At 39.7% G+C, this 13,992-nt stretch overlaps 1 protein-coding gene across 1 annotated transcript in view; it reads left to right on the plus strand.

Annotated features, from left to right (window-relative positions):
* LOC109960182 (protocadherin-15) overlaps positions 1 to 13,992 on the plus strand; it is a 199,264-nt gene that overhangs the window by 75,983 nt on the left and 109,289 nt on the right. The window contains exon 4 of the mRNA XM_020600094.1: positions 1,214 to 1,279. Coding sequence (XP_020455750.1) covers positions 1,214 to 1,279 — 66 coding nt within the window. The remainder of the gene's footprint in view (positions 1 to 1,213; positions 1,280 to 13,992) is intronic.

Consider the following 13,992-nt stretch of genomic DNA (forward strand, 5'->3'; position numbering starts at 1 on the left):
CTTTTGAAGGACATTTAATTCTGAACTTTCCACAGATCAGCTGCAGAGCGTGTTGCCTTGTAGCACCTATTCCCCTACACTAGACGCCTCCCTTCTGCCTGTGTCCTCTCCACCTCTCCTGCTGCCCCATCTGGTGCTGTCTGTCAAGCTGCCATTACCTGTGTCCCATGTGCTCGTACCATCTAGCTGCTGTGACCTCCATCTGTGAAGCAGCTCTCGTCGGTGCTCTGCTTATGATGTTGCCACATGCTTTGACCACCCTGTTTGTCTGGTGTCGGTCTCATACAGTCCATTTGTGTTGATGATTGTGTGGTAGCAGTCACTGATGCCACCTGCTATTAAAAAAAGATGTCACCATGACAGCTTATGGGATGACAGACACTGAAACAACATTCTGAAATTTTATTTCCTTAGTGCAATGAAATATTTACATTGGCAGCAATTGTTTGCCAGATGCTTTTGCTGCTGTGATAATGCTGCTGTTGGCAATAATCAGACAATATTGTATGCAAGTCCTTCATTCTAAATTGTATGCAAGTGAAGGAACAAATGTAAGAGCAGTTCTTAAAGCACAACTAAAAACTGGCCCCTGTGACTGATACATTAATAAATATTACTTTATTACCTACTGAACATTTTCTCCACACTGAAGCTGGTGGAAGTGAAGCTACTTCTAATTACTTTGCATAAAGCTAGGTACTTAAATACAGCACTTTGAAGCCTAGGATTGTGTCCCCAGTGGGAGACAATAAATCTGGGGCCAGAAGAGGATTAATAGGGTAGGAAATATGAAAAACAGTTGAATTCATTTTTTGTACCTTTTTGTAATCTTTACTTTTCTGTGAAATATTAATCATTTTACCTGTTTAGGCCATTTGTTGAACTGCTAATAAGTCATCGAAATATAAAACATGACAAGGAGCCCAAGAATACAGGGCTGCTTTTGTTGTCATGAGCCAAAAAGTTGGCTAGTGCTGTACTTAATGTTAGTGCAGTATTTAAGTAAATGCACAGTTATTTTCTGCCACTGCTTTTTATTGACACATTGCCATACCAAATTTATTTGTAATTTATTTTATTATGCCTAATATAGTCATTTTCATAAGCTACCATGAAGCAAAATAGACTGAGCCTGAAAATTAAATGATTTAAATATAGAAAATGGGAATGAAGCTTCTTTAATGTTGATTTATTTTTCTCTTTGTGTGTGCAGAGTGTAAACTATCTAGGGGAGGACCCCCTGCGACCATAGTCACCATTGATGAGGAGAGCCCCAACGGTATGTAATCAGCTACCTACCTACACTGCTTTTTAGTTCTCCTCCTACTTCAATCTGTATTCCTCTATGGTAAATGCTTCTGCAGTCAAGTGGCATGGATTACACTAGTGGGGTTGTTTCTGTACTACAGTGAGTATTGCTTTGATAAAGAAATACATATTAATACATTCCCTATTGGGATTGTTCAGCGCTGAGTGTAAGAGGATACAGAAGTTCTGCTGATGCACTTGGGGCAGGTTGGTTATAGGAAATGTTTTGTCAGATTTATTAGATTTGTCATTTTGATTGCATTTTAAAATAAAAATAAACTGTAGGTGTTCTTGGGTTCTCTATTTGTTCCGCTTTCCTGGGGTAAAGCGGAGATGTGTGTGTGTGTGTGTGTGTGTGTGTGTGTGTGTGTCTGAGCGAATACACACACACACACCTCTGCTTTACCCCAGGAAAAGCAGAGGTGTGTGTGTGTCTGAGTGAGAGAATGCAGATGGTGTTTGGCATACTGAAGTGACATGGGGCTCCATTAATGAGTACTCTGCTCCCTCCGCAAGTTGTCTTTACTGTGGTATACCTGCGCTACAGCAGTACAGGGATCACTGGTGCATAGAGTAGACATACAACGTTTGAGTGGGTCAGAGGAAACTCCTCTGCTTTCTCTTTTCCTCTTGCATTTTCTTCTTATTTCACCCCCCATCACCTGCACCCATTTCTCAGCTCTCTGTTTTCTTCTTTTCCTCCCCCACCTTCATGGGTCTTATGAGTTTTCAATCAGCATTTTTTGATGAACGTTTGTATGTGAGCATGTCTGTAATGGGAGTGCTTAGTGCTGCCTGGGGAGGAGCTATATGCTCATTGAGGGGATGAGAAATGTGTTTCCCTAAACAGAGCAGCTGTGTGTTTGTCCCATTTTGTTCTTCCTGTTGATGCATGTATTGATACTGCAGGTTAACATAGATTTAATAAGCAGTTCTCAGTGCAGATAGGATCCGGGGGTTGCCTATACAATCCAAGTACTATTCCAATGAGACTCCACTTCCCTGTTACTGTATATGGGACCTGGACACTGCTTTGTCGGTGGTTGTGTTTCTTTAATATATGAATCCCAAGAGTATGACTGGGTGGCTCTGTGTCAGAGGACGCTGCCATTTGTCACTGCAATAGCTACCAGTTCAGGCTGTCATACTGTCTCACCTGTTCCTTCCTCTCTGTGTGTGCATCTGCGATTTGGGGGCTTTGATCGATTGCCAGGGGAATGTATGAGATGAAGGTAGCCTGCTTTGTCCCACATGTGCCGATGCTGTGTGTGAGGGATTTGCACTAATCTTCCTCATAAAGCACTCATTTACCTGGGATCTGGGCCTCTTCTGGCTCCAATGTCCTTTTATTTATCTCTCTGTGATTGAAACAGCCCAGAACCTGTCCTCGCCATAATGAAATGTAAAAAAAAGCAACCCGACATTATTGACCAAAGCAATTATCCTTCTTAATGTGCTTCATCTCTTCTCTTCAGTCACACAGAAACCATACAAATGGCACATAATAAGATGCCATCTTTTCTGAGCATTTGCCTTTATATTCATTCATGTCAGAGAATGGGAAAGCAAACAACATAATCACCCGTCTGTCTGGCTTTGTTTGGTTGAGGTCAGAAAATATAAACAAATAAATATATAGTCCTATTTCCCTTGGCTTCTAAAAAGAACACATTTTTACATAAGCCAGAAGAGCCAAGGAAGCACAGGGTTCTCTGTGTTCCTCAGAAACAACACTGCCAAGTCTCAATGTGCTATATTATATCAACAGTTGTTATTTTCATTGAGTGTCTTCAGTGGAATTATATTTGAGTTAGTTAAGCCCCTGGTAGAGACATTGTGAAATAAGCAGATTCCCTTGGCTGTGTTTTTTTTCAGTTTGCTGTTTCTATTCTTGGAGTTTTTCACTTCAGAAAAATGATAGTCATGAGGGGATAAAAACCCAGTTGCTCAAATGAAGCATAGCATGTTTAATTTATCCAACCTGCTGTTTTTGCAGACCCACTGACAGGTGCCAGACACAACACACAAAGTCTGACTCACTTGTAGACTAGATCTCTGTTGGGAAGACAAAGCTGGTTTTATATAGGCCTCTTTGCTTATTCAGCCTAGGAGCTAAATCCAAAAGTACTTAATCAGATTGAAGAGATTTTTGTCCCATAGAATAGGGACAGCTGGATATGAGGAGAGAAGACTTTTTTGTCATTGACGGAAAGCTTGCTACAACAGCAGGGGGAAATCAGTGTGACCATAAATGAGGATGCCATTTTCTAGCTTTTATCTTGACTCAGGAAATTCATGATTTATATCAAATGTAGCTTGAAGCATGTGAGGATCATCTCAGCCCTCTGCATATTGAGCAGCAGCTTTCAGGAACTAGGAAACAAGTGTTGCTGAAGGACTTTATTAATGATAAGTCAATTTAGCATTCTTTTATGAAACTTATGATGTGGTGGTTACTGCTGTTGCCTCACAGCAAGAAGGTTTGAGCCCGGGCCTTTTTGTGTGGAGTTTGCATGTTCTCCCTGTGCCTGCGTGGTTTCTCTCTGAGTACTGTAGCTTCCTTCCACCAGCTTAGGTTGACTGGTGACTCTAAACTACCCGTGAGTATGAGTGTGTGTGTGGCTGCTTGTATACATGTAAGCCCTGTGATAGACTGGCAACCTGTCCAGAGTGTACCCCGCCTCTCTCCCAATGTCAGCTGGGATAGGCTCCAGCCCCCCCCCATGACCCTATTCAGGAATAAGTGCTATAGATGATGGATGGATGGATAGACTGATGATGCAAGTGTAACCAAATAAGCCACTGAAATGCATGCGTGACCATAAACGTTACTCCCTGACTACACTGAATATTTAAAACTAGTTGTTTAGTAGGTAATGGAACCTGTTGCACCTGTGGCAAAGAACTGCAATGCTGCAAGCTTTGGAACAGTTCCTTTGGTTATTGTACCTTTTCTTTATCACAGTAACTCTTAGAGCAGGAATAAGGTGTAGAAATGGGCAATTATTTTGTCCTCATATGAGCCTGAATATATATTTTTCATTCATTTGGGAATGAAATTGATTTATAAAATTTGTTACATTTCTTGCCCTTGAAGTGTGGGTTCATTAAAAATACTACCTGGGCAGTGTTGCATTCTCAAGCTACTGCAATACACCTTGACGTAGTTGTTGTGATATGCTCTGTGATTGATTTCTTACAAGCATCTCATTAAGATTACAGCCACAGCCAGTCTTAAAGCCATGCAAAGGAATTGCTGATGATAAAAACTGCATGTTACTGCCACAAGCTGTCAATATTATGACCTATTAAATGGCTCAGAATGAAGCCTGGTATCAGGTGCATTAATCCCTCCACATTAAAAACCAAAATATTATTTGATTTCAGTTCACTTGCAGTGCGCTTTGCACAAGCTTTATATTTTTATTGTTGTCTAAGGCGGATCTGTTTAAATAAAACTCTTTTTCAATAAGTGATGAAAAATGAGATTTTTTGAGATCAGTAGGCACTCCAACCCAGAGCAGCCTTTACCTTTCCATCACTTTGTCCTTTTGTTGTTATAAGTGCTCAGACCAACCATAGGAAGTACATTCTTCTGGGAGGAAATAATGTCTTTATCTTGCCTCTGCTTGCACCAAAGTCAACCACACAAAGCTCATTAGATGGCAAATAAAGTGACAACTGCACTGGAGTCTGTAAGAAGACAAAGAAAGTGAGCCACTTAAAATTTCTGCAGTGTTTCAATGGTTTCCTCTAGTCCATTGTCAACCCCTTGCTTTCAGTGTCATAATGGTGTGTTGTGTTTTGGCACCCAAAACAACTGGCCACAGAGCTGTATTGACATGTCACAACCTGACTCGATGAAAGTGACAAGGAGGGAGTCCATGCAAAGGTTAAAATTAAGCAAGCAGGAATTTATTAAAACTAACAATAAATACAAAGGAAAAAGAAGGTGATGTCAGGGAAGGAGCCGCACTTAAGATCAACGTTGCACCTTGACATCTGAAAACACAACATACACATAAAAATTTTCAAAGAAAGTGGTTCCCTTTCCTGCTCTTTCACTAAAGTGAAAACTGAAAAGCGACTATATTCAGTTAGGCTTCAACAAATCACAATGGTCAGACTAATGCTCACTATATTATTTGTCCAATTCACATAATTACAAGCATCCTTGTGTTTCACTAAAGCTAGATTTAACTATACCAAAAGGGTTTGAAGATCCTGAACAAGTCCTCTTTTTTTCATAACCTCACTCGACAGTATGTGACACATGGCATTAATAGATTTGTCAGTGCTGGAATGATTGAAAACAGAAAATGTATAGTAACATCCAGGATGACTCAGAGTAGTGCAGGCTTTTCTCCTCACCAAATGTCAGGTTATGCATGTGCTGTTTTGCTTCCAGGATTCAAAGGCCTTGCAGGCAGCACTAGAAGGTGTTAAATGCGTAAGCAGTTTAAACAATTAATGAGGTAAGCCAGACTACGTGAGTGTTTTTCTCAGCCACCATGGACTCATTAGCTTCTCTCCTTAAAGTTAATTCAATCCTTCACACTGCTTCTCTCCACCGAGCTTGTCATTAGTTTGACCATAGTCGATGTTGCATCATTTCTCTACATTGTTGTTTGCCTGTAGTTAGCCTTTCCCTATCTTTATGCCTTCTCCTTTCTGTATTTTTTCTTTATTTCCATACACATGCATAGTGGATTTTGAATTAAGAAATATAATTTATAAGGTGCATTTTGAGAAATAATTGTGTACATCAGATTTAGGGCGAGTTGTTCTAGCACCTCAGACCCACCCCAAAAAATCTATATTTTTTAAATTCCATTAGTTGCAACTCGAAGCCTGTCAACCTTTCTTCTAGGTTAGCCCAGCAGTGGGCTAGCAGTTGACTTTGACAGCCCCAAGCATGTAGCACAATGCCTCTATGCCTTGCTATGATGAAACACCTATAGTCCTGAATTCTGCCGGTTTTAAACAATAGCAGTTGTCATCAGTGGAGCAAATTGATATATGGGGCTTTCAGTATTACCTGTACAAATAGCAAGGGCATGATTTGTAACTCTTAACAAGTGGTGTAGAAAAGCCTTGGTCCTTGGCTATAGAAAAGAATTAAGGTGCAGTGCCCCACTCTTTGCCACTACGTGAACAGTGTTGGCTAACTGTTGCCCACAGGCTGTACTCTGGCTGCCTTCGGGTTTGTGCCAAGAAAATGTAATTGCCGCATGTGAAGATGTGCGCCTCAGGCAAGAATGTATATTAAGAAAATTCATTCACATCCATTATCTATAGCCTTTATAGTTTTCAGAATGGATCACATGCTTCTTGTTGAGTCCATTTTCTGCAGATTTGCTTTTTTACTGCTTTTATCTTTAATTCGCCAGAAAGCAGAGGGAGAAATCCCTTTTGCCTCATTACTCCTGGTTATTGCAAATGGATAAATACATGTTACTGTACTCGATATGGGATGCTTGAGCAACATGGGTACAAAATGATGAAAAAAATGTTCATGTTCTGCAATAGACATCCAGTGTTCAGCATAGTGCTAGTTGATGGGGCCAAAACTCATCATATGCTTCAATTAGAACATGACTGTCCAGTTTAATAATTTCAAGATGGAAAAGGCAGGAACTGAAAATCTGTTCACTAATTAGTCTGTCCCTATTCATTTTTTTTTTTTTTTGACATTAACCTGGTGACTGCAGACAGTTAGCTATCCTGGCTACCTTGGCAGGAACAGACTGAATAAAGTAAAATCTGCTAAAATTTTCTCTGAACTGGAGAAGCCAGGGATCGACCGTCCAAACCTATGGTTAAACGGCGACCTGCTCTACCTTCTGAGCTACAGCCACTCAGTCTGTGGGTTTGCACTACATCTCAGACCTGGGTATTTAGGATTTTTGGCAATGAACATTAAAAAGGTCATTTTTTGTATGTTTAACATTTGATCCAAAGCACATGGTTTGATAAGCAAGTTAATTCTAAAGAGCTACAGTTTAAAAACCATATTAACCATATTAAAAAAAAAAGTCTCACAAGGCTAACTTTCATTCTGCTGATTGGGTCTTTCGATAGTTCTGTTCTGCTTAATAATTGCAAATTAGCAGAAGAGGAAACATCTGGACAAAACGGGCTAGAGTCACCCGAGTGTCCAATTTGATTTTGTGGAGCTGTGAATCTGTTACTCAAACAAAATGAACGCTAGTGCTTTCTGCATGCAGTCATTTAAGCGTTTCCAACGTGCTTGTTTCTGTTTATGTGTAGTCACACTGTGTGAGTGGGGACATGCTGCACTTGTTTATGAATTCCTGTTTTTATCAGTTCTATGCAAATGTCTGATTAGAGTTTGGACACATTCTCTATGCTCCTTGGTTTGTGTTTTACCTGGACAGACACAGTGGCCTCTCTTTACATCTATGATCACAACCAGTTGTGATGATTGCTAGGTCATCAATATATAATTAGAGCATAGCTGAAAGGCGGGATTAGTGCACAACACCTGCTCCTTGTGGATTAGAGAGTAAAACAAGTGGGCAGTGAGGCTCAATTATATACTGCTGACAGTACATTGTGTCTACCTCAGTTGTTTAGTTTATGCGCATAACAACTCATTATGTTTAGAGAACAGGATTGATTTTTAACTCAATCTGGTTTCCAGATGCTGAAGATCCTTATCTGATTTAAAATGGTCTGCAGCAGCCTGTCTGCTTACACCTATTGGGACTACTAATTGTGTTGATGCCATTGTTTTTATTTAGACGTGAAGAACATTTTAATGTTTGATATGCAGATAAGACGGCAATTAAAGTATACTGTGGAGATAAGTGGTCAGCATAATTACCTTTGTTCTTGTTTTAACTTGCTTTGCACTTGGCCTCATTAGGCTATAAGAACTGGCCTTTAATGTGTTAACACTGGACTGTATCATTATTTGTAAAACTATGCTTAGATTTGTGAAGTTTTAAATTTTTGTATAAAATTCTCAGTCTCAGATGCAATTCCATCAGATTTCTTAATCACTTAGACTTGCAATTTCTTTCATTAGAATTTTTTTAAGGTTATAGAAAGAGGTTTTTATGAGTGCTTGTCCTGGTGTGAGCACACAACCCTAATTGCATTATTCAGGTAGTTTTCCTCAGAATATTCTGGTATTGTCACCTTAGTTTAATAGTGCCACAGAGTGTGTGTGTGTGTGTGTGTGTGTGTGTGTGTGTGTGTGTGTTTTACATATTTCTAAGGGAATCCCAGTGTGTGTTTTACATATCTCTAAGGGAATCCCACTGCACCATCTCCACTCATGCACGTGAAGAGACTGTAGAGTAGAATAATAATTGCTAGTTTTTCACACTACTGTGGCAGATGAGTGGGGAGATCACGACAGTACACAGAAGTAACTTGTTAGCTTCTGCCGGAGCAACACCACAATAAGATCTGTTCCACATATACACAAAGCAGTAGAAATTGGTTACACATTTTGTAGTCAGTTAGGTTTCTAGACATAAAATCTACCTTTTGTAGAGTAACTCACTCTCTCCTAAAGCCGCAGAGCCAGTATTGTGTTGATATCATCAGCAGAGAGATCCCAGAGCCACTTCATGGAAACAGTGATGCAAAATGTGTGGACACCATAATAATGCTTGGGGCAGTTTTAATGACGATGGCATTTTCTGGCCCATAACTGTTATTACTGCAGTCCTCGAGTCTCTGTAGTCAGTTATGTTAACCCTCCTGTTATGTTGCGGGTCAAATTGACCCACAAACATAACTGCTGAGCAGGCATCACCTGTGAAATGAACATAACAGGAGGGTTCCCTCCTGTTATGTTCATTTCTTCATATCAAATATTTGTCTCATTTAAAGCAGTTATGTTCGTGGGTCAATTTAACCCGCAACATAACAGGAGGGTTATAGTTTTTGATTATAATGGAAGACGCATATATTTGTGTGTTCTTGGAAACTTTTTTTTTTTACATCACATTCATAAGAAAATGCCTGGAAGCTGCCTGTGTTTTAGATGTATTTATGCTTGCCATCTGTTAATTTGAATTCTTCTCTTAACGAGATACAAAGCATTCATCATTTCATTTGCATCACACTATAATGAGATTGTAGATGTATTTAATCTTCACAATAGGCTGAAGAGACATTTAAAAGCTGGGCCATTCCAATCATATTTTCATGTTTAGATCTCATTTTCAAGCGGTACTAATTCACAAGCAGAATACAGAATGTCAAAGTTTCCCTTATTCTAATACTGTATCTTAACATCTACTAGATGAATTTGTAAAAAGGCTTGTACGGACACTCCTGCTTTCCAGGTGATGAATCCTAATGGTCCTCTGACTTTTGATCTAGTGCCAGCATGAGGTTGACATCTATGGATTGAGTGAAATGTCTCAACTATTAAATAGATTGCCACAAAATTTAGTACAACTGTTCATTTTTTTTTGTGTGCTTCCATCATCAGGTCAAAAATATCACCTAGTCCAGTTTGTAGGTTTAAGCAAAAATGATCACATTTCCAACTCAGTTATACTTGGTGTTTGTCCTAATTACCAAATATAATAATGTACCAAATATTAATATAATACAGTAAACAATGGTGCACAAGATGAACCTTGCCTTTGTACCATTCATATGTAATCACTGTTGTGTTTGCAGCTGATATTTTAACTCAAAGCACAGCTGTGCCCAAGGGCAGTCTTGCAGAGCCATGAGCATGACTATAGACTATTAGGAGGATATTTACAAAGGTTTTACAGCTCATTTTTTGGCACTGAACTTTGAAATGGTGTTCTTATTTACCAAGGAGTAGTTTCAGTGTAGGTTTGGCTCTGGAGAAAAGAAATAAAATGGCACTTTTGGAAGCTGAGCCTTTATATATGTATTTTAAGGCAGTCCCATTGAAAGTCACTTTTGGTTTTTCCTGTTTAGGGGTTACCACAGCGAAGCGTCACACTGATGACATTTGGCACGTGTTTTATGCCGGATGCCTTTCCTGATGCAACCTGGATTCGAAACCGGGGCGCCGCTGCGAGAGCCCTGTGCCTTAACCACTAGCCTACCAGGGACAGCTCATTTTAATGCAGTCTCATTCACGGATACAAAATAAGGGTGCAGAGAATGGGAATTTATACAAATACCCTCAGCGCCCGACGGACCTCCGCAGACTGACCACTGATATTTAAAGTCAGGAGAGGTTTAAAACCTGCAGCACTGCAGCTGTTATTTATTTGATACATCTTTGGTTTTAGGAACACATTTGAGAAAGGATAGGGTGTTTTGTAAATTGTTTCTTTGGGTTTAAGGGGATTTTTACAGGCCTTTAGGTCGTGCCGTTTTTCAATTGCTCAACGAAATGTGAGATGATTTGGCTACAGAGGGCCACATGATTGTAGTCCGGAAATGTTTGTTTTCCTTAACCTATATTAGGGTTCAGTATTGCAAAACTTAACACTTCTATGATCCATCTCCACATGTGCAAAACACAGGCATCAGGCCCTTTTACAGTAACTGGAAGTGCATTCAAATTTACCACTGCTGTAGCGGTGCTCATTTATATCATTAATGTTGGTTAATATGCTGCTAAAGTGACAAATTGTGGTGACAATATTTTGTGCACCTAACAGTAATTTGCAGGTTTAGTTAATGTTCCCCTTAGTTTGGTTATTTAACATTCTTAAGTTCGCAAGAATCTTGAAGATGTACACTATGTTAATAAGAAAAGGAAAAATGGCATGAATACCTTTGCTTCTATACTGAGGCAATACAGTTGGTACAAATTAAAGTGACAAGGTATGCTGCTGGTACATTGTCAAAGTTCTTATTGCTATTTTCAGCACATCCACTGTATTTGCCAAGGCTGCGCTGCACAGGAACCAGAATTCTTGATCTCTCTACTGTAGGTTAGACACAAAGTAATTGCATAGCTCTTTAGTTATTTACAGATGGGGCAGGCAAGGATGAAATGGCCTACCTACTGTAAGACAACAGTGGGAGTGAGATTTAGGTGGGCGAACACAGTAGCTCTCTCTGTATAGTAAGCTGGCACTTTCTTTAAGAAACCAGTTTGTTAGGAAACTCATGTTAAATCAGCCAAATGTAATTTACATGCACTGCAATAACCTGCTTAGTATAAAACCGATGTTCAGTAATGAGATTTCACCCCCGTGGCACAATGTACCATATTTTTCACTGGAGGTCGAGACACTTGAAGCTGCTGTTTGTCTGCACATTGAATAGCGGGATCTATGGACTTTTTCTTCAGACAAAACCCAGCTAATTGTCAAGAATCACAAATCTACAGGTACAGGTTTCTTTTAATCTCTTAAGGACATTTTTATTTCTGTTTTTTTTTTTTACTGCAGAAAGCAGACAATACATTTGGTAATGAGCTTGCTTTGTTAAGAGTCTTGAATCTGTCTAATGGAGGCTGTGATGGGACTTTATAGCTGATCACAATGCTTTTTGTCACTATGGATTTGGCATTGGAAGCAGACAGGAAAAAGCATTACTGTAACTGACTGCAAAGTGTTTAGTGACTCCAGTTGACTAAATTTCCAAAGAGACAGTTATTCCAGAAAGATGGATATACATCATATAATGTGACCAATAAACACGGCCTGAGTTAAATCTGTCAGAATGAAAACAAAAAATCATTCATGCCTATGCCCTGTAAGAGTTTTGGCTGTATCGGTGAATATTCATCCCTTGCTCCCAAAGCTAGAAAGAAAAAAAAATCACTTTGCACCATCTCTCATGTCATGCCAGTGTACAGTTGCTTACAGAATTGCTTAAAAATCATGGCAGAGGAGTCAACTTGAAAGATCTCTTGGGCATTGGAACTGCCATTCTAGGAATGCACAGAGTTGTGTTCCCACTCCTAATCAGCAGAGCATCTCTGGGTTGTAAATCAGAATGACATCACAAATGAAAAGCTTGGGTCTAGCTTCGCAGGGTCTACATTTATGTGGGACTCAGATACTGAACCCCATTACAGGCACTTCAGCATCATGCAGCTGTAGTTTTTATGACAACCCAATTTTCTGATATTATTTCCTCACAGAGATCTGCTGTTTTTGCTGACGAATAAATGAGTTTAGACTTGTCCAGTTTGTCATTAGGATTACTGACACGCACTGAACTTTTAAGTTAAATCTAGATATTTGCAAGACACTGTGCCTTTTTTATATCACCCTTTGATACATGTGAATGGTTAGAAACGGCATTTGATCACCCTCTTTAAATGAGCTAAATGTTCCCTGCTATTTATGTGCTCAAAGTGTATTCATGTAATTGTAGTTGAGTCACCATAATGTAGCAGTGATGACGGATGCAAAGCTACACTGTCTGGTATTTTATGCATTGATAAGCCTTGAATCACGGATTCTGGGTATCCAGTCTTTTCAGCAGAGCAAGGTCTCACGTTATACTTCATCTTATTCATGGTAATGAGTGGCCTTTCTGTCCTGACAACATATTTTAGTAAAAGTTTAAACTGATTTGGATGAGTAGATGAAGGTCTTGGGCTTGCCTGGCATACTTGTTGTAAATAAACATGCACAATGCCATATGTAAAATCTGTGGTGTAAAACCAACTGACATCTACACTGCATGTAATGTCATTGCCATGCATTATTGCTTTACACCCTTCCCAAAACTGAAATGTGACTCATGTTCTGAGGGCACATATAAGTTCCTTATATATAAGGAATCATACAGAACAATATATTTGATTTGTAAATGTTTCTAGAGGATAATTTTAGAGGGCTGCATCTCATTTTTGGCTGCAGAATTTGCCTATGCATTGTTCCACCCAACAAAACTCCAATAAGCAGTGCATGCTCAAGGCTTAGTTGTTTGTTCTTTTGGTGGTCCAGTGCTTTTAACACTGGTATACAATCCAATACCTACAATCTATTTATAGCAGGCCAGTGGGGCAATGATGGTGATTATTGTGACAAAGGCATGGTTGTGAGTGCTGGTGCAGATAATTGTAGATTTTAATCTAATGATCAGGAGCAGGGCACGCCCCAAGTACACGCCCCTTCCTCCTCCATAATATTTAAGGTGGCAAACAAGCTTTTCATAACACCGCCCACCCCCCCCCCCCCCCTTTTCTTTTCCAGCATTTGTCTCTGTTCTCATTCTCCCCTTTCATGCAGGGGGTCCGCCAGAGCCTGAGAGCAGCATGGCTCCCCTAAGCCTTTCTCTCTTAAAACTACAGTTCATCTAAATTTCACCAAGCATCATCTACTTCATATAGTGAGGGCAAGATCCAGCTACTGAACTTAGTAAATGGTATGATAGACTTTGTTGCAATGCCTACATGTAAAACACAAGTTGTACTGTAATATTTACCTTGGGTAAGACTAAATGTTTAAATTACTGAACCTATTGTTTTAACAAAGAGCAGCTTTTCTGAATCCAGTGCATTGGATGAGAAATCAGAAGAGAATATAACTGTACTTCAGCAGAAAAAGCAACAACACCCTTGGTTTGTCTTTAATGTTTTTTTTGTTTTGTTTTGTTTTGTTTTTGCTGATGGCTTAATGTGCTTTTCATTATTATGAATCAACTCTGCAGCTGGGCCACCCTCCACCTCAAGGGCCGGTGGAGGCGCAGCCGGTGGAGGCGCAGCCGGTGGTGGACAGAGGGGACTGGAGGACACAGGCTTGA

This window comes from Monopterus albus, unplaced genomic scaffold, assembly GCF_001952655.1.
Source record: "Monopterus albus unplaced genomic scaffold, M_albus_1.0 scaffold3.1, whole genome shotgun sequence".
NCBI classification, from domain to species: Eukaryota; Metazoa; Chordata; class Actinopteri; order Synbranchiformes; family Synbranchidae; genus Monopterus; species Monopterus albus.